The sequence below is a fragment of the Schistocerca nitens genome, chromosome 2 (genome assembly GCF_023898315.1).
Source record: "Schistocerca nitens isolate TAMUIC-IGC-003100 chromosome 2, iqSchNite1.1, whole genome shotgun sequence".
Taxonomy (NCBI): Eukaryota; Metazoa; Arthropoda; class Insecta; order Orthoptera; family Acrididae; genus Schistocerca; species Schistocerca nitens.
In genome coordinates this window covers 256467769-256490174 of record NC_064615.1, presented here as the reverse complement: position 1 = coordinate 256490174, position 22406 = coordinate 256467769, and the positions used below count along the sequence as shown (strand labels likewise).

The following is a 22406-nucleotide window of genomic DNA, read 5'->3' as shown; positions in this document are numbered from 1 at the left end:
CTGCCAAGCACTAAAATGTGAATTGCAGAGTAATCATGTAGATGTAGGTTACAAAGTCCTAATCTTTACAATATCCAACCTAGCCACTGTCGCGAATGATGATGACAACACAAACAGTCCCCGGGCAGAGAAAATCCGAAACCCTGCCGCGAATCGAACCCGGGACCCAGTGATTCAGAGGCAGAAGCTTCATCTTCCATGTACTTTGCTTTGTGAGAAAAACGTGAACTTCCGTCTTTAAGCTCATACAGTCTAGAAAGTGTTTTACCTCGAGATAGCCACCCGACCTCAGTGTGAGTCAATAAACACTTATAAATGCTTCCTATTTCCTCAAAAAGCACTGCAAGAATGACGGAATCTGTAGCACAAGCCTTAATAAAATTATTTTCACTGCATCGTCCAGCATAGGTTTGAGTCCATCGAGAACGTGTTTAGAAACAAGAGTCTGTCTATGAACGCAATAATGTGTCCAAGAAGCGTTCGGCGCTACCGAATTCACTTTGGCGACAAACCCAGCATACCACACTGTCATAGATTTCGCTCCATCTGAACCAATACATACACAGCTAGTCGAGTCTATTGAATTTTCGCGAAAGTATTCGATGTTCATTTAAATATATCTCATCTCATCGTTCTCTCTTTTAAGGGTCTGCAACATAGTAGCTCCTCTGCTACACTTCCCATCAATATAACGGCCGAAACGTAACAAATTGGCGACCTCCGTCGATTCATCAAGTTGAATCCCAAAAGGATTGGCACGAACTGTTTCCAGAATTTCGTTTTCGACATAACATGCTTTTAATGTGGCGGTTGACCGTGTTATCCGATAGTGGTACCATATTGACTTCGTTTGTGAAAGGTTCTCCAAGCATGCACTACACTACATCATTGATACATGCTCGCACTAATCTTAAGATATTGAATCAGATTTTGTAGTTTTAACAGTTCTGTAGCTAACGCAATAAGACGCTTCAAGAGCATTTTCATCGTCACCGTTTGCAGCGGATGCACAAGTAGTTAAATCATTTTCCACTCGTTAGCTAACCAGATGGCAGTTATAAGAGTCGAGGGGCATGAAAGGGAGCAGCGGTTGGGAAGGGAGTGAGACAGGGTTGTAGCCTCTCCCCGATGTTATTCAATCTGTATATTGAGCAAGCAGTAAAGGAAACAAAAGAAAAATTCGGAGTAGGTATTAAAATCCATGGAGAAGAAATAAAAACTTTGAGGTTCGCCGATCACATTGTAATTCTGTCAGACACAGCAAAGGACTTGGAAGAGCAGTTGAACGGAATGGACAGTGTCTTGAAAGGAGGATATAAGATGAACATCAACAAAAGCAAAACGAGGATCATGGAATGTAGTCGAGTTAAGTCGGGTGATGCTGAGGGAATTAGATTACGAAATGAGACACTTGATGTAGTGAAGGAGTTTTGCTATTTGGGGAGCAAAATAACTGATGATGGTCGAAGTAGAGAGGATATAATATGTAGACTGGCAATGGCAAGGAAAGTGTTTCTGAAGACGAGAAATTTGTTAACATCGGCTATAGATTTAAGTGTCAGGAAGTCATTTCTGAAAGTATTTGTATGGAGTGTAGCCATGTACTCGTATGGAAGTGAAACATGGACGATAAATAGTTTGGACAAGAAGAGAATAGAAGCTTTCGAAATGTGGTGCTACGGAAGAATGCTGAAGATTAGATGGGTAGATCACATAACTAATGAGGAGGTACTGAATAGAATTGGGGAGAAGAGAAGTTTGTGACAAAACTTGACAAGAAGAAGGGATCGGTTGGTAGGACATGTTATGAGGCATCAAGGGATCACAAATTTAGCGTTGGAGGGCAGCGTGGAGGGTAAAAATCGTAGAGGGAGACCAAGAGATGAATACACTAAGCAGATTCAGAAGGATGTAGGTTGCAGTAAGTACTGGGAGATGAAGAAGCTTGCACAGGATAGAGTAGCATGGAGAGCTGCATCAAACCAGTCTCAGGACTGAAGACCACAACAACAACAACAACAGTTTTTCTTGTAAGAGAAAATGAAAAATTATAAAAAAATGTTGTTTACGTGGGTAGAGTGATCAGTTTCTAAATGGCTTTTAAGTGGTAAAGGTTTCAGACTACTGTTAACAAGCATATCTGTACAAACGGCATTCTGTGGTCACAGACAGTCCTTGTCACTTCTATACGAAAATCCAAACCTAATGCAATTATCACTGCTCTTTTTCGTTACATACAGTTCAGTTTTTTTGGACTGACACGCGTCTCTAGAAGCTGAATCACAAGCTGTCACAGCACTAACTTGCGATTTTGTTAAACCATGTTTCCTTTTAGAACTTCAAGTTTTTCCATTTGAATGTGAATGGGAACGATTCTGATACACAACTGACGACTTGCTGCACTTGACACAAGGAAGGAAGTAGTGGGCTATTGTTGAAAATCAAGGGCCTGACCGCCATGTCAGCGTTCCTCAGCGGGATTGTGGTACTGTTGTTAGTATTGTTAGAACATCAAGAAGCTGGCAGACTAAATTTCCATTGTAGTGAAATCAAATACGTTCCTAACGTTGTTACATAACTGTAAGTCAAGCATTCCCGGTAAATGTTAATTTACGGTGGAAATAATGTGAAAAATTCCCGATGTTACATATGTGTGACAGAGTTAATTTAATTTTATAATAATAATAATAATAACAGTGCTGCAGAAGCTAAGTAAACAGTACTGGGTCTAACTTCGAAACCTGACCTTATGAAAAAGTGTTTTGACGAACACCTTTAAATATTTTACGAACCCCCAGGGGGTTCGTGGACCACAGGCTTGGAAACGATAGCCTAGGGTTATAGATATTTACTGTCATTCTTTGGTGACAAACAGAAGTAGTAATAACTGTAGGAAATCGTTTCTTCGTCTAAATAAAAAAATTCTCCTTCGTACAACCTGTGTGATGGTGGCCGCTGCATGTGTGCCTTTGGTTCGAGAGTTTTTAACAATAATGATAGTGTTCTAGAGTAGTACGGTAGAGAACTAAGATGGTAACGTAGGATAGAAATGCTATTTGCTTCGCTGTGATTTCTTCTGTTGGGTATCACTAGTGGCAACGAATTGTAATGAGAAAAACCAACAGGCCGCAACATCAAGGGTGTATGTCCTTTATTCCTGACATCTGGGAGCTGGTCGGTCCCAGGTAAGTGCAGCGTTGCACATACACGACACGGTAGATCTCACATAGACGACGGTGTAGATCTCATTGTAGAATCCGTCATCGGGTCTGACGGAAGTAATTACGTGTCAAAATACGATCTCTAAGGAAGTCCCTGCCTGAATACGAAACAAACAAAAAAATGTCAATGTAGGAAATATGCTTCGTTTGATCGCCGACGAACTACTAGAGAAGCAACTCGGGCCTGTTCATAGCGGATGAAACCTATCGGTAGAACACTGATGACCTTTTAATCACTATCGCTCGCAACAAACAGGTTAACATGACTGACATCGACAGAAGCCAGCGTGTTGGACGCAGAGGACCTGGTGCCACGAAACACAGGGGTATAATTACATTTGCTCCCTACCGGGAATGAAGGGAAATATTCAGCCAGAAGAGAAAAATCGCGAAGACTGAAACCACTGCCAGGAAAGATCTCACACACGAAAGAGAAGTTGTTGAAGGTCGCCATATCAGAGTTTAGTATAAACAGTGTGTGATATGACTGCAGGATCACACTAAAGAAAGTAGAAAGTGAAGGATCAAAAACAAACATATGTCAACTGAAAGACATGAAGTGGAATCTCACAATACACACTAACACTTCCGTCTTTTGTTCATTATATTTTTTGTTTCAAGAACTACTTTAGTTAGTTGTTACTACTTATTTTCTTCGTTTTTTATGTACTCCTATCTTCATGTGTCAGTCTGGTTGCTATAGATATTCTATGCTCGAAATAATTACCTCAATCTACCTTTTTAAAACCAAATTTTTGATTTTTCTCACTACTATTGTCTAATTAAATTGTTTCAGTGCTCAACAGGTGTAAGTGGCTTCGTTTATCACAACTTGATTTATACTTCCATCTTCTGGCAGCATCGTAGAATTATAGTAATCACTTGTTTCTGAATCTTACAATTAATTGTAGTTAAGTTTTACTCTGCAATATCCCAATTGTTTCTTATGACACACTTAGAGTGGACTCGATTATCCGGTATTGTTGAAACTACTACGTATCCACTCCTCCTTCGAAATTTGTCTGTCTGTGTGTCTGTCGGTCGGTCCCCGCAGCCTACAGACGATCGTGACAACCCTAACTCTGGTCGCTCAAAAATGACTGTAAACACTATGGGACTTAACATCTGAGGTCATCAGTTCCCTAGACTAAGAACTAATTAAACCTAACCAACCTAAGGATATCACAAACCTCCATGCCCGAGGCAGGATACGAACCTGCGACCGTAGCAGCCACGTGGTTCCGGACTGAAACGCCTAGAATCGCTCCGTCACAGCTGCCAGCTAACTCTGGTCGCCCCCTGAAGACTGTGTACCTCAACAACTACCGAACTCTGTGTGCCTTCCGGCAGGCGGGTAACTGCGGCGCAGGTCAGTCTCCACGCCGGTGTGCGAACGAACCGTCTGTGACATAATATCTAGTCAAAAGTATCCGAACAGCCCTATGTAATGCGGAACTGACCGGTAGAGGTCACGAGAGGTGGACCCGCCACTGTGAAAGGAGGGACTGGGGGGTTACTGTGTTGTCAATAGAGAAGAAGCAGCACCACAGGGCGTCGGGCAGGAGAGCTCAGTGACGTCGAACGTGGAATAGTCGTGAGGTGTCACCTGAGTAATAAATCTGGGACATTTCCGCAATTCTAAAGCTGCTAAAGTCTACTGTTGGTGATGTGATTGCGAAGTGGAAACATGAACGAACAAGCACAGCTAAACCAGGCAGACGTTAAATACCGAAAGACAGGAGTTTTGAGCACTGCGGAGGGTGATTGTAAAAAATCTGGTGAAAACGACAGTAATCACTTGTCGGCTCTAAAGTGCTACCATCAGTCCAGCTAACACACTGACTTACGAATGAAAAAGAGAACTGGACACAATGGTCGAGCAGCTCCACACAAGCCACACACCTCTGAAGTCATTGCCTGAACAACGCTTGAGGTGGTGTAAGGAGCAACGTCACTATGTACTGGATGGCTGGAAACGAGTGATTCAAAGTAATGTAAAACTCTGTATGCACACCAATTCGATGAAAGGGTGTGGGTTGTCGAAGTGATCTGTCGTCGTGTGTGGTGCCAACAGTGAAGTACGAATGAGGTGACGGTTACAGGATTGGGTGATTGGGTGTTCCATAATGGTTAGGGCGTGGTTGCCTTATTGCGCTTAAGAAAATTCCAAATGCGGAAGGATATGAACACATTTTACAGTGTTCTGCAGAAATTCCTCTCGTGCCTAGATGTAATCCAGATTTAGAAAAGTTGTTTCACCTTAAATGAAACTAAAATTAGTCAACTGTTTTGTCCTACCAAATCTGAACTACTGTGATGTAGTTAAAAATGGCACAAATAACTAAAACTACTGATGACGCAAGCTAGGGATGAATGAAGATAGGTGTGCAAAATTTGCTTCTTTGGTCATATCCGTCCCTTCTACATTGTTATGCTAGATTCACCTAATAGGTTCCTTAGTCACTGGTCTTCTCAGTATCTCAACTCACATATCAGATACCTATCATTATTCCACAACTGCAGTACCAGACGAGATACGTCCAGCACGTTGGACATATCTTTACTCACCACTAAATCTTTTTTCATCTTTTTCGTCCTTTGACCCATTCATGACATTTCTTGAATTCCATGTGTCATTACTCTATATTATTATTATTATTATTATTTGTACTAACTTAGGAAGTCTGGTTACACTGAAGACAGCAACTGAAGTTCCAAATCTTGCCAGATGAAGTAAATATACAAATAAAAATCTGTATAACTGATGAGTATCATATTGTACAAGAAATTTAAATGAAACGATTTTGTTATAAAAAATTCACTATGTAATTTCATGACAAAAAATTAAATGCTGTTGTTTTTAAATGAGAATTTCTATGCAATTAGGCAATATACACAATTTTTTCATATACTAGAGTTGTCCAGAAAGTAAGTTCCGATCGGTCGCTAAATGGAAACCACAGTGAAAATCAGAAACATTTTATTTGCAAGAGTTAGCTACACTTTCCAGATACTTCTCTACATATTCACTGCTCTGACATAGACATTTGTCGGAGCGTTATACCGAATTTCCAACACCATTGTCATAGAAGGCAGCCACCTGTGCTTCCCGATAATTCTCTGTGCTGGTCTATAGCGCGTAGCCTGCGCCCAAGTGTTTCCTTCGTATCCAGCGTTTCATGTGAACAGGAATGATACTCAGGACGAACCAATTAGGGCTGTGTTGTGGGTGATCGAACACTTCCCATCGAAAAGGCTGCAGGAGCGTCTTCACTGCCCCTGCAGAATGCGGCTGAGAATTGTCATGAAGGTAGTGCGTGGCAGTTGTGTTAGGTGGGCTGCATTCATTAAGGCGAAGCCTCTCAGTGGGCCCTCCTCCTTGGGGGGGAGACAGCCTTGTTCTAGGCACCTTTACTCGCTCATAGTGCGCTCAGAAATGAAAAGACCATCTTGATGCGGTCGACGGTCATACTAGAGACACTGCCAAACACACCTGTGCAAAGCTTCAATGGGTTTTCATTGTGGAGTCCATTTCACGACCGATTGGAACTTACTTCCTGGACAAGACTCTTATAACTAAATTACATAAAATTTAAAGTACATGGTGCCTGAACCGTTCACGTTTACTTTCTTCATTTGTTTATTGTGAATGATCACAGGATAAATACTAAACTTTCTATATGAGTCATTCAGCAGGTTTTGAGATAAATGCTAGTGTCAGCTAGCGTATTCTGTTACAATGCCTGAAATTTTATAGAGCAATGTACATGAAAAGTTTTATCGGCATAGGATAATCAATGTATGGTGACCATTCCCTTAAATCTAATTATTTGAAATAATTAGTATAGTGTCATGAGCTGCTGGAAGTTTCTGGGGCCTGACATCTGTATCTACGCCAGCCCACTTTGTTTCTTGTGTTTTTTCTGCTCTAATGCATGAATTTGTTTTTAAAATAATTATCAGTAAAATGTATTATGATTTGTAATTTTAGGATTTCGACAAATACATTACTCCATATCAGAATTCGAAGGATCCTGCCTGTGATCTTCGTAACATGTTGATTGAAGAGGGATTTGAACCAGTGATAGTCAAGGCGGAGCCTCGAACTTACATATTTCATTCTGATTCTGAAACCAGAGGTGAGTAGCATCTAATGAACGTGTCCTTCCTTGTGAACGTGTTTTAATGTGGGTGCTTTTCTCAAAAGCTCTGTTATAATATGTTAGGCAGTGAATTCATGACGCTTCGTTTATGGTTCGTAAATCTGACAACTGAATGAATCAACAACTCACGTTATAGAAAATTGCTCCAGCTTGATGCAACTGGGAAGATGGGATGTAGAAATTGCAATGATGTAAAGGTTACACAGCTGTAGAGTTAATATTTGTAACGGATGTGTTGTAAATTTGCAGTCTGAAGCATTTCGTAAACTGCCAGGATTGGAACAACAGCTACAAAAGACATCCACAAAGGCTTCAGTATGAAACGTCAGCGTTTTGAATAGAATGCTCTAGTAGAGAACCTAAAAACGGTAGACTTCACATGGTAATATTTCATTCTTGTATTGCTCTCATACCTATCTTGTTCATAGTCTGTGATATAGATCTGCATTACGATATCCACAAGTCTTCTGACAAGAAAAGACTTCTCATAAGAATTTCCCTTCTGTTGCTGGTTCAGGGACCTCGTGCTGCTTGCACAATATCCTCACATTGTGACACTTGAGGAGATATCAAATAAATCAATACACATTAGTATTTGCAGAAAGTGAAAACGACCGCTACTGATTGTGGTTTGAGTAAATGATATTTCAAGTTTTAATAGAAATGCTTGTTAGTGCAAATGCAGTTGTACGTTGTAGAAAGTGGTTTCAGAATCTGATTTAATCTTCTTGAAGCAAAACGTGATACATCTTTTATTTATATTCATCTGCTTGCCACTTTACTTACAAAAGCAATTATAAATGGTTTGTATCATCTCTGTTTCGTAACCTAGTAGTTACTTACAGTTAATACAGGAACGCTACTACACGAAAGAATCATAAGCACAGCTCAGAAAACTGACAGAGTTCCAAGACAGTAGATTGGGATGACGTTCATCAGACAGTTACAGCAGCTGAGAAATTTGTTTACATCTTCAATGTAATCCTACAGGGCTTTGTCGTCATAACTCTGACATCTAAGAACTTGAATTGGAAAGTAATGAGGAACAACGGTGATAAACATCTGACATCAAAATATCTTATGCCAGGAATGCGAAGTCGTGCTGAATGTGAGGTATTGATTGTAACAGCCGAAACTAAATTAATAATATTTACATCCTATAGATGTAAAAGCAGTTCACTGCTAACCAAATAAAAATGCCTGAAATATTAAAGCGAGGTTTGAGAACCACTATAGAGAAAACCAAATTTGTTGCTAACATAAAAACACTAAAATTTATTCAGAAAGAAATTTCTCTAAGCTAAAGAAGTTACGAGAAGGAATTAACGCAAATAGGGTTCAAAAAATTAGGAGTCAATGGTAAAATATATGAAAATATAGAACACACAACTGAAACAATGACAGCTACTTTTTCATATTTATTCATTTTGAAATGCCAATCAAAGTTTCTTGGGAAGTGAGAAACATAAGATTTCTGTACAAGAGACCAGAGGTAAATTGCCCAATGATGGGAAATAGCTGCTAGGCGTTGTTCTGCCAGACTTCAGAACCAGCACGCAAAACGAAAAGTACCGGAATTCAAGGAACCACGAAGACAATAGAGCGTAAATTCAACTCTGCAGTTTATTTCAGAAAGACCCTTTAAAGTCGACAAAACTGAATAATGTTCCAAGACAGAGTTAAAAATTTTGGTCATATAAATTAATATTCGTGGAAAACTGTTGATGCAATGAGAAATGAAGAAACATTACTGTAATAATGGCTTGTGGGAAGAATATTAGATCTTCTGTCGCCTGTAAAACAGATGTGAAAATTTGCTTGGTGTAAATTGTACTAACCGTCTGAAAAACTAGAAATACAGCTGATGACTGGGAAAGGAATAGTAAAATTATAGCTATCAGCAACCAGATTTTATCTCGATTTGGTAAATTTTGACAATTTTTAGATTGATGGTAGTACCTCACGAATGGATTGTTGTGCAATTCATGGTTAAATGTTAGGTCCAGCTCCAGCCCTTGTATTTAGTTTCATTTATTTCAGCAGGAAGAAGTTGGTCTCATGTGAGTATAGTTTAACAAAATGCCTCCTTAAAATCCCATTGTCTCTAAATTTCTCCTATACAAAACACCTTTAAATTTTTGTTAGTGATATTTCCAGCATGAGTTCTGTACAGATTTTTACCTCCAGTACCAGCTGCTAAGATTTCATATCGCATTCGGGAGGACGACGGTTCAATCCTGCGTCCGGCCATCCTGACGTAGGTTTTCCGTGATTTCCCTAAATCGCTCCAGGTAAATGCCGGGATGGTTCCTTTGAAAGGGCACGGCCGACTTCCTTCCCCGTCCTTCTCTAATCCGATGAGACCGATGACCTCGCTGTCTGGTTTCGTCCCCCAACTCAGATTTCAACTTCTTCTATATTCCACTATTATGAAACGTCCCCTTAGAAAATTATACATGACTGTGTTTAAACTGACACACAATATGTTTAGCGCAACGCAATATGACTTTCAAAAATCCCTAGAAAAGAATGGCCCTGACTAACATTAACCTATACCTTTCACAAATCACTTACCTCACCAAAAATCTTCGTTACTCGAACTACTGCAATACAGCGAGCGCCACTACTGCCAGCTAAATAAAAGATTCAAACTACTGAAGGCACTAACTACTAATAGGCATAGTTAGCAAATGAAAGATTTTGATAGAGAACAAACAATGTATTTACCTTACTAGTGTTCAAAAGTCATTATATATACAGCAGTTCATGACATCCAGTCTTACAAATTTCAAAACTCCGCCATCTCTCTCCCCACATCCACCACTGCTGGCGGCTCACCTCCAACTGCGCAACGCTACGCGCTGTTAACATCCAGCTGCCCAACACTACAATGGCAGACAACAATGCAAACTAGCCACAGACGGCACACAGCACAGCCAGTGATTTTCATACAGAGCGCTACGTAACTTTGCCAATAAGAAAACATAAACAGCCTACTTACAGTATCTTCCCTTCTACTCTCAGGAAACCTCTGAATCTTTACTTTGTCGTATTCTGTAGAGGCTTCCCATTGTAACAAGTGCTTTACTTTCTCTTCCACATTTCTCATTTTATATGAGGGCTGCGGTAACAGTTGAGTACTTCGTTCGTTATTTCCTTTCTGTAGTTCAGACAGCCATTTATGGGTCTCTCCTGACATTCTCTGACATCTGAGTTCAGTTACGTAACTGCTGTGAGATTTCAAATCAGTTCTGCAAGGAATCTGGTTTTAAATATAATCGTAAGTCCTGGAAAAACAGGCTGGGTATCAGAACATTAAGAGCTTTAATTCTCTTGTTTCAGGCGCAGTGAAATCTGTGAACGCGTTCGTCAGTCGCATTCCAGACGACGAAAAGGAATCGTACATTGATGATTTTTTAGAGGACTGCTACAAAGTGAAGATGCTGACAAAAGAAAAGGACGAAAAGTCAGGACAGATAACGGTCTTCTACCATTACATTTCTATGGTAGCTGTGGCGAGAAAACCACAGCATTAAATATTCTTATAAATTTGATACGTTGGTTATTTGTGTAATTTCTTTCACAGTGATCTGTAGTTTTAATACAATAAAGAAGAGACAACTTTTCTAGAGGAGGGGTTTACCGTACTTACACTAATTTCAGTATGTTATTGCCATACGTACACTAATTACAGTACTTTATTAAAAAAGTAGCATTTTGCCCGTGGCTTCGCCGACGTACAATTCTGCCTCTGCAAAAGTATAAAAAGTTGTGAACAATGGTTCGATCTCTTTAGATGTTAAAATGAAAAATGAAACACTTTTAAATGTATAATAGTGTCATTATTTCATCTCATTTCCTCTTATTCACTCACATTCCTTCGTTTTATTAACTTTCGTTTGTCGTAGGAGTTCGAAATTAAATGAAACGTCGAGGTTTGAAAGCAACATGTATTGGAACTTAAACAGTGTGCCAAAAAAATTTGCTCATTGTTTTCGCGAAACATTAGTTGAAAGTTCAGTACATAGCGCCTTACTCCTACTACAAAGCGACGTCTTCGATGATTCTCCAGTCCTTCATCTCCCAGCTGTAGCAGCTTTGCATTTTCATTTGCTAGGGAGGGCACTGACCCACACTGTGATATTTTTGATCCTGAACCTTGAAAGTTTTTGTAAGCCAACGTTGGTCTAAAACAAATTGCGCTCCAAGTGAAGTTATTTGAAAGCTTGAATTACGCCGATCAGCCAGAACATTATGACCATCGACGTACTATCGATATGCACCCTCCCAGGCTATAGCAGCGTTACTTGGCAAGGAAGGACTGCTAGTCAGACACACACAGTGCATATAGCCTCTGTGAGTGTGCTCTGTCCTTGAGCGGAATGGGCAAGGTGTATGATGTATGTGAGTTTGACCACGGGCAGATTGTGATGGTCCGGAGGCTCGGCACTAGCATTTAGGAAATCACACATCCTGTTGGGTGTCTGTGGAGTGCTGTGGTGTCTGCAACACGCAGCGAAACCGAGGTGAAACCACTTCCATACGTCGTGGGGTTGGGTTGTCACCCTCATTACAGATCACGGACGTAGGAGGCTGGGCAGGCTGGTAAAACTCGACAGGCTTCGATCTGCGGCGGAACTAACATCAGAATTTTATGCTGGGTAGCGTACAAGTGTGTCTGAACACACATTACACCGGACTCTCCTAACGATGTTTCTCCTCAGCCAACGACCCATCCCATCCGTGTTCCAATGTTAACACCACGACATTGCAAACTACGACTGAAACAAGCGCGTGATTACCGGCATTGGACGTTGGCGCAATAGCAGAGACTAGCATTGTCTCATAAATCCCGATACCTTCTTCATCATGCCAGTGGGAGGGCACAAATCCGTCATTTTCCAGGTGAACAGCTCCTTGACACCTGTACTCCTGGATGGGGACAAGCTGGCTGTGGCTCCATTATGCCCTGGGGAACATTCGCTTGCGCATCCGTGGGTCAAATGGAGCTGGTGGAAGGCACAGTGACGACCAAGGGGTATCGTACACTGGTTGCATATCACTTTCACCCCTTATTGATGATCATATTTCCCGACGGCAGTAGAATTTTTCAACAAGATAATGCACCATGTCACAAGGCCAGGAGAGTGATAGTGCTTCGAGGAACAAAGTGACGAGCTGCAGTTGATGCGCTGGCCAGCCCCAACTCTCCAGATCTGAACCCTATCGAATTCATCTGGGATGTAATTAGATGTGGCGTCAGAGCTTATCGCCTTCCTCCCTGGAATTTAAGGGAATTAGGTGACTTGTGTGTGCAAATGTGGTACTAACTCCCTCCAGCCACTTATCGAGGATTCATTGTTTCCATGCCATGACCATTTACCACTGTCATCCGTGCCAGAAGTAGACATGCCGGCTATCAGGCAGGTGGTCATAGTGTTCCCACAGATCAGTGGGAATGTCCTTGAATTGTTGAGGTAGTTCTCGTAATCTGATGTAGCCCCACGCCTGTAAGAGAGAAACAGTTCTGGATTTGCAATGAGTGATGGTAGACGCTTTACCAGTGAAACGACACTTATCTCGAGGTTCTTCTTTATGCAGGATTTCGTATGAAGACAGTACTTACATACTTGATCCATTCCACCAATCACTACACTTCTGTATCAATACAGATGTGTATGAACTCAAACTTTAAGTTCAACAATATTATTTGCAGTATCCATATCATAATATCGTGGTTTGTGCAAAATGAGATATGGAGTTTTTGGAGCAGGAAAAGTATCGAAAATATCCAGTTCCTCAGCTGATTGAATCGGAGGTGTCGAGGTTTGTTAGTCATATTTAAATATTATTTACGTTCGTTGCAGAAGTTCACAGGTGTTTGCGAGGAGCCTCCTCAATTAAAGGCTTGAAACAACTAATTTCCTTTTTTAAAGCAACCTGAATTCAATAGCACACCTTCTGACTCACTCATTCTGATTCCCATACTGACACGCTCGTATTCTCAACGATCATTTTTATATTTTCTGTGTTGTCTCAAATTTTCTTACACAATAATTAGTGTAAATTAAAAATAGACATGATGATAATTATATAACAAAAATGTAATAAAATTACGTCCAAAAGACGGAGAGGACCTTTGTCCGAAGAGCATGAACAGGCACTTCTTGAGAGGCTCAGAAGATGCTGGCAGGAAGACAAAGCTGGAACAAGACCTAGACACTAAAATTTAATTGGATGTTACCACGCAGTCCATACAGGCTCAACTCGATAAAGAAAAAAAATTACAGTGGATCACGATGTCTAGTAATCGGACGTATTGTATACTACACACATGTCATGCAGTTAGGCTGTCCATGAACTTGGTTATTTGTTTTGGCAAAAATTAGTCTAACCGCAATAGAAACCTTGTGAAAGCTAAGGGAAAATCGGAATTTGGTACTGGTATTCGTTGAATGACTAACCTTTCTCCTCCATTGTATAACTAAATGGTTTAAAGCTAATTCACTGTCATTAAACTTTGAACAGATCCACTACATGCAATTCAAAACCTGTAAGAGATTCCCTTCCAGAATTTGTATAACAAATGAAGAGATGCGGATCAAAGTGGTTGACAATGTTAAATTTCTATGATCACAGATTGGTAGAGCGCCTGAACAGCTCTGTATTCGCAGTGTGAATGACGTCACATGTGAGATATAAATATAAAAAAAGCTTGCATACTTCGCTTACTTTCATTCTATTACGTCGTGTGGGATCATATTCTGCTGTATCTCGTCAAACCGAGCAAAAATTTTTAGAGAGCAAGCCTCATTTGCAGTGTAAATTCAAGATCATATTATAGAAACCTGTTCAAGGAACTGGTTATTCTAACCGTTGCCTCTCAATATATTTATTCTGTAATGAAATTTGTCGCTAGTAAAATGTCCCTATTTCCAGTCAGTGGGTCAATACATAGTATCAGTACGAGGAATAAGTGAAATTTACACAAAGATCTAAAATAATTTATGTTGCTCCAAAAAGGCCTCCAATATTCAGGAACCAACAATTTCAATAAATTGCCAGCAACCATTAAAAACTTGGTTTCAGATAAAGCACAGTTTAAACAGAGTTTGAAAGACTTTTTGATAGGCAACTCTTTCTATTCTATAGATGAATATCTTAACAGGGATTGTTAGATCAGCTTCAGTAAAAATGTCTGTTAGATTTCAGCTTTGTCAGCACGTGGTCACAGCAGTGAAGATTAGGTGCTTTTTGTATACAAATTTATTAAGAGTGTAACTGCGGCTCTTTCTGATAGTGTGTTAATTCTGTAAATATTAGCAGTTCCAGTTTACTGTAATGTATTCAGCTATTTTGATAATATTCTGACAAATGATCAGAGTAGTGAGTGTTATATTCATTTTTTTCTGTTTTTATATTATACTTTCTGACTTGCTCCACACCCACGAGGATCATCTCATTTTTGGATATGTGGAACGAAAACTGAATCTAATCTAATCCAATTATTCATGTTGGTACTGAAGTTTTTATGCCATTAGCAACAATCTCTCTAGCGTTAACTTCGTACCATAGCAAAACATTGGCAGATCTTAATTTTGTAGGAGCACCGTTATTGACCCCATTTTCGTTTTACCGACCTGCCAAGTGCGATGACACAGTTGCTGAACAGCTCAAAGACTATTTGAGTCTCATTTCAGATAGGCACCCCTCCCACACGTACAACTATACATGGTGATGACTTCAATTTACTCTCGATATGATGCTGAAAATACATGTTTAAAGTCAATGGTAAGCATAATATATCGTCCAAAATCGTTCTAATAGCTTACTCTGAAGCTGTTTTGAACAATTAATTCAGGAGCCAACTAGAACTGTAAATGGTTGCGAAGATATATTTTTGATCTTTTAGCAAAAAGAATCCCGAGCAAATAATAATCATTACGACGGATTCAGGGATTAGTGACCAGAAGGTCGTTAGTCATACTGAATACCGTAACATCCAGACACACCAAAAATAAACGCAAAATGTATCTAATTACAAAATCAAATAAAAAATCGTCTGGTGCTTTCCTAAGAGTGTCGTAATGCCTTCCAAACTACGTTAATATAGATGAGATGTGGCTTAAATTCAAAGAAATAGTATTGAAGGCTATTGAGAGATTTATGTCAATAAATTAATAAGAGATGGAACTCATCCACACGGCACACAAAACAGGTAAGAGAACAGCTGCTGAAGCTACGAAAACATTGTGCCAAATTTAAAAGGACGCCAAATCTCTAAGATTGGCCGTGTTTTACTGAAGGTCGAAATTTAGTATGGACTTAAATGTGAGATGCTTTTAACACATCCCACATTGCAACTGTGCCGGAATATAACATAAAACGCAGAGAGATTTCTGTTTGTATGCAAAGTACGCCAGCGGTGATACAAAATCAATCCCTTCATTGTACGATAGCAACGGTAATGTTACAGATGCCAGTGCCACTAAAGTGAAGTTACTACACACGGTTTTCCGAAATTCCTTCGACAAAGGTGAGGGGCGGCAGGCGGGGCAGGGGGAGAGGGTGTCGAGAATATGATTCGCGAATTAGGGTGGCAATCATTAAAACAAAGGCATTTTTAGTTGCGGGGTGATCTTTTGACGAAATTTCAATCTCCAGTTTTCTCATAATGCGAAAATATTTTGTTGATACCCACCTACATAGGGGAAATGATCATTGTAGTAAAGTAAAAGAAACCAGAGGTCGCACAGAAAGACGAAAGTGTTCGTTTCCCCATGTGCTGTTTGAAAGTGAAACATCAGAGAAATAGTGAAAGTGGTTCTATGAACCGTACGCCAGGCGATTAGATACGAATTTCAGAGTAGTCAGAGATTAGGTGGCATTCCGTAAGGACGTTCGAAAATTGTGTGGTGAAAATTGACTGAATCATCAGTGTCCGTTACCGTATCTAAAGATTTAAATTCATTAACTGGATCCGGTATCATATTTGGAACTCGGCTGTTTAAATCACACACAGCGTCATCTTTAGGTACAAGGATGGATTTTTCGCACAACCATACAAAGTTTCGATAATTTATGACAACATATGCGTTTATTGTGTTTATCTGTTCTTGTACTGTTGCAAAATGATTACAAAATTTCTTTCTAATGATTTTTTACGAACTTCCACTGGTGTAGAGTTTATCCACGTAAGCCGATTTTGGTGTAACTGCAAGAGTTTGCTATAAAGTCACTAGCAAGAGCCACAAGGGATCCTAAAAGCAACTGATTTTTTTTTTTTTTTGGCTTTCTTACAGTCCCTTCAAGAGCTGCTTAGAGTCTTATTTCGAGTAATTGTGTATTCGTGCCAAATAATAGTTTCGCATATTCGTATCGTTTTTGCCTTAATGTTGCAAACACTGGTTTTCCTTCCATTTATATTTTTAAAGGCTACTTACGAGCCGAAAGCGCTGTCCGTCCACCATCCATGAATATTCGCAATGCCAGATCAAGCCATCGTATGTGTTCGACTATTTTTGAAACGAATTTTGGCTACTATCATAAACAATTTTTTTTCAGTCCTCGTCCCCCCCCCCCCTTCACCGCCCCTGTCCAGAGCGTCAGCAAAAAGTGCAAAAAGTGCCATTTATTTCACTGTCAACTTTCTCCACCAAGCCATCACAAGCCTTCAATTGATGATCCATCAACAGTCGTTTGTTCAATCCTGCAGTTGTTCATTTGTAATTTTTGCCGCGGAGACGATCTGAGTCGAATGCTTTTCTTTTCGCCGGCCGGAGTGGCCGAGCGGTTCTAGGCGCTTCAGTCCGGAATCGTGCGACTGCTACGGTCGCAGGTTCGAATCCTGCCTCGGGCATGGATGTGTGTGATGTCCTTAGGTTAGTTAGGTTCAAGTAGTTCTAAGTTCTAGGGGACTGATGACCACAGATATTAAGTCCCACAGTGCTCAGAGCCATTTGAACTATCTTTTCTTTTACAAAAATGAAAGTTCGTAAAAGCTGTATATACACTCCTGGAAATTGAAATAAGAACACCGTGAATTCATTGTCCCAGGAAGGGGAAACTTTATTGACACATTCCTGGGGTTAGATACATCACATGATCACACTGACAGAACCACAGGCACATAGACACAGGCAACAGAGCATGCACAATGTCGGCACTAGTACAGTGTATATCCACCTTTCGCAGCAATGCAGGCTGCTATTCTCCCATGGAGACGATCCTAGAGATGCTGGATGTAGTCCTGTGGAACGGCTTGCCATGCCATTTCCACCTGGCGCCTCAGTTGGACCAGCGTTCGTGCTGGACGTGCAGACCGCGTGAGACGACGCTTCATCCAGTCCCAAACATGCTCAATGGGGGACAGATCCGGAGATCTTGCTGGCCAGGGTAGTTGACTTACACCTTCTAGAGCACGTTGGGTGGCACGGGATACATGCGGACGTGCATTGTCCTGTTGGAACAGCAAGTTCCCTTGCCGGTCTAGGAATGGTAGAACGATGGGTTCGATGACGGTTTGGATGTACTGTGCACTATTCAGTGTCCCCTCGACGATCACCAGTGGTGTACGGCCAGTGTAGGAGATCGCTCCCCACACCATGATGCCGGGTGTTGGCCCTGTGTGCCTCGGTCGTATGCAGTCCTGATTGTGGCGCTCACCTGCACGGCGCCAAACACGCATACGACCATCATTGGCACCAAGGCAGAAGCGACTCTCATCGCTGAAGACGACACGTCTCCATTCGTCCCTCCATTCACGCCTGTCGCGACACCACTGGAGGCGGGCTGCACGATGTTGGGGCGTGAGCGGAAGACGGCCTAACGGTGTGCGGGACCGTAGCCCAGCTTCATGGAGACGGTTGCGAATGGTCCTCGCCGATACCCAAGGAGCAACAGTGTCCCTAATTTGCTGGGAAGTGGCGGTGCGGTCCCCTACGGCACTGCGTAGGATCCTACGGTCTTGGCGTGCATCCGTGCGTCGCTGCGGTCCGGTCCCAGGTCGACGGGCACGTGCACCTTCCGCCGACCACTGGCGACAACATCGATGTACTGCGGAGACCTCACAACCCATGTGTTGAGCAATTCGGCGGTACGTCCACCCGGCCTCCCGCATGCCCACTATACGCCCTCGCTCAAAGTCCGTCAACTGCACATACGGTTCACGTCCACGCTGTCGCGGCATGCTACCAGTGTTAAAGACTGCGATGGAGCTCCGTATGCCACGGCAAACTGGCTGACACTGACGGCGGCGGTGCACAAATGCTGCGCAGCTAGCGCCATTCGACGGCCAACACCGCGGTTCCTGGTGTGTCCGCTGTGCCGTGCGTGTGATCATTGCTTGTACAGCCCTCTCGCAGTGTCCGGAGCAAGTATGGTGGGTCTGACACACCGGTGTCAATGTGTTCTTTTTTCCATTTCCAGGAGTTTATAATGAGAAATGGCAGTTTGTTTGAAATGTTTGACACTATGAGCGCTTTTGGAAGCCCGACCACGTGAGTCATACGTATACTTTGGCTACGAAAGGTTGTGTTATTAGTAGAGCACAAGCGATTGAGAGAGAGAGAGAGAGAGAGAGAGAGAGAGAGAGAGAGAGGGGGGGAGGGAGGGAGGGAGGGAGAGATGGAGAGGGAGAGGGGTAATGCTCGTCTCATAACAGTTTCCGCAAACGTGACATCATTTTGACATTAAACGCAATATCGACGACCGCATGATCGGCTATCGACTTTTGTTAGCTTTAAATACGGATCTCTCACATGGAATAATGTACGGGTACCGGAGTTTTGTAAAAAATTAGTTATTCTTGGAATGATTTATCATAATTATTGCTGCAATAAAACGTTACACAGTGATTTATCGATGGTTTGCGCCTTCATATAAGAGTGCTCTTTCAACGGTGAGTTATTATCGTTAATAATTTACAAATTAAACATGATCCGCACTTGTATAATTTATAGTATGCCATTTCAAGGTAACGGAGCACTGAAAATTTCACAAACACGTCCCCACTGCCATTGAATGTCATTTAATAATGCATCAACGATATACGCCTTCAAGAAAGAATATCATAACAAGACAGGCGACAAACATCACATGATTAAGTACTAGCGCAGGTTCGCATCCCACCACACACAAATATTTTTTTTCATGTTAGCGTAGTTAGCGCATGCTTATGAATGTAAAAAAGTATGTTCTGCAATATCCACTGTTATTTACATTCCTTGTTGTTTGAGAATGAAGGAAGACATAAATATTTAGCAATTTTCGAGTATTTGATTAGGCAGGAACTGCAGAAGACCGTTTAAACTGCAGCGACTGAAACAAACAGCAATTCAATGCATATTCTTCCTGGTCACAAATATTTCGCTGTTTCCAGAATGAGATTTTCACTCTGCAGCGGAGTGTACGCTGATATGAAACTTCCTGGCAGATTAAAACTGTGTGCCCGACCGAATATGTGATCAAGCGGGAACCACATCTTTAATTGCGGTGACTAAAACGAGGTGCAATAAAATTCATATACTGTGTTTTCAGAAATATTTGGCTGTTTATTTCCGAATATGTGGCGATTTCCGATTGTGCGGTTAGGCAGGAACCTAAGAGGACGTCTTCAACTGCTGCGAGTGAATCGAGGAGCCATAAAATTCATATTTTTCCTTATCACAATGTTGTTAGCCGGTCATGTGGTTGTCGATACTGCGCGTGACGTCAAAATGACGTCACGTTTGAGTGAAATGAGCAGTACTCTTGAGAGAGTGAGTGTTGAGTCGCCGCAGAATGAAGAGTTTTGATGGTGCACCTGGCGTACAGAGAATGAATTTTGAGATGCTCCCTGTTGTAACTGAATATAGACGATGCATATTTGATATGATTTTACAGAGATACGAAACTTTTGGAAAAAGGTAATATGCACTGAGTTTTATTGGCTGCAAACGCTAGCTGAATAATTAATGTAGAGCAAACATTACATTGTGTTCAATAATATCTACGTTTTGGTGTGCACGGCGAATCATTACACATGTGTTCAGAATCTTACCATTCTTCACCTCCCACATTCAGTTAAAATACGTAATTAATGAAGCAAATAGTAAATTTTACGTAATTTTAAATATTATTTGTATGAATTAGTATTTTTGGTGTCTGACAATCCTAGAAAAATACCATACTTAATGGTGGTACAAGTCACTTTCGTGTTATTGAAAGGACTTCACAGTAATTTCGAAATATCCTTTTATTTATTTCCAAATATTTCAGTGAAGCTTATCCTCAGAATTTGAGCGAAAAGTATAATTTTACTGCATTGTCTCGTCTTGCACTGCTGAGTGAACGTGTATCCGCATTTTTGGAAAGATAACAAAACTGTCACTTGGCAAAGCAGCCAAAAGCAAGATAAAGCAATAGCCGACCAGCGATTCATTTCAGGGTCTTACACTTCAGTACGCAGTAAGCAGCGAGCAGAGTTATCCGTTGCAAGGTAAGAAACAATTGTAGGGCCTAAACGAGCTTTGACGCGTTTTTCTAACAGGGCACAGTTTTAATACGCAGTAGTTAGCTTTGCGTGCAACCGTCTGACGAGGACGCCATCCTGCGTATCATTGATGACCCTTCTTTAGATTCACCTGCATTTACAAATAGCCACATTCATTGGTATCACACACATAAAAAGTAATTTACATAGCTAATCTTTTTGTTCAAAAGTAGGATTGGTTGACGACCAGGGAGGGCTCAGATTGTTGTACTGATCCCCTTAACCAACAAGTCTGAGGTGCTGTCTTTCACTGAAACTGAAGATGAGCCAGTGGGATTCACTTCACCTGTTTTGAGGAAACCTGTTCCATCTGGTGTGAGGAGGAAGCAAACAGAAAAGTTCTGTAGGGGTCTTTTAATCGTCGGCTGTTGAAACGTACGGCGAATGATAGTACCCCTTCGGGAAATGGTAGCAAGGGACAGGTAAGGACACCAGGTGCACTCAGTGTGTATGCCTGGGGGCCTCATTCAGCATGTTGAAGAGGCTATTCCGGCAGCTATTGAGGGAACAGGTTGCAACCAACTGCAGACTGTGGCGCACGTTGGAACAGATGATACCTGTTGTCTGGTCACCGAGGTCATTCTTGGATCATTCCAGCGACTGGCTGAGAAGGTTGAGAATACCAGCCTTGGACGTGGAGTTTCAGTGAAGCTCACAATTTCCAGCATTGGCCCCAGAACTGATCGTGGCCCTTTGGTTCTGAGTCAACTAGAAGAACTGAACCAGAGACTTCGAAGGTTCAGTGAAAAGCTAGTCTGTAACTTCCTGGACTTGCACCAAATGGTTGAGAACTGCAAGGTCCCCTAAATGGGTTAGGTGTGCACTACTCAGGTAGCTGAATTTGTGTGGGGTGCACAAAGCGTGATCTTTTTTTTTTTTAGGTTAGGTGGCTCTCCACTCAGTGTATATAACGATAGGTGTAGGTTCAAATGGTTCAAATCGCTCTGAGCACTATGGGACTTAACATCTATGGTCATCAGTCCCCTAGAACTTAGAACTACTTAAACCTAACTAACCTAAGGACATCACACAACACCCAGTCATGGTGTAAGAATTAGTGTAATTTCAAAATAAATGCCTCCCACATTTGACAATATTAAAATCCTAATGGTGAACTGCCGAAGCAAAGTGTCAGTGTTTGCAGCACTCATGAAAAGCAATCACGCTCACATAATACTAGGTACAGAAAGCTGGTTGAAAGCTGAAATTAGCAGCAGTGTATAATTTTGAGGGAAAATTTAATTGTATATGGAAAGGATAAGCAAATAGGAAATGGATGTGGTGTACTTGTCGCAGTAAATATAAACTCAAATTCACCGAAGCATAAATTGAAGCTATATGTGAGACTGTTTGGGTAGTTTCAGTATCAGGGGTGGGAGTAAAATAATAATTGTATTCTTCTATCGCCTACCAGACTCATCTCCTGATGTAACCGGATTCTAAAGAGGAAACCTCGGTTCATTTGTACGTACGTTCCCCAGTGATACTGTA

The 22406-nt window shown here is 41.3% G+C and overlaps 1 protein-coding gene across 2 annotated transcripts in view; it reads left to right on the top strand.

Annotated features, from left to right (window-relative positions):
- Positions 1–11172, top strand: part of LOC126234342 (juvenile hormone acid O-methyltransferase-like) — a 79682-nt gene extending 68510 nt beyond the window's left edge. For both annotated transcript variants that reach the window (XM_049943027.1, XM_049943026.1), the window contains exons 5-6: positions 7213–7360; positions 10727–11172. In XM_049943027.1, coding sequence (XP_049798984.1) covers positions 7213–7360; positions 10727–10920 — 342 coding nt within the window. In that variant the 3' untranslated portion in view covers positions 10921–11172. The remainder of the gene's footprint in view (positions 1–7212; positions 7361–10726) is intronic.
- The last annotated feature ends 11234 nt before the right edge of the window (positions 11173–22406 follow it).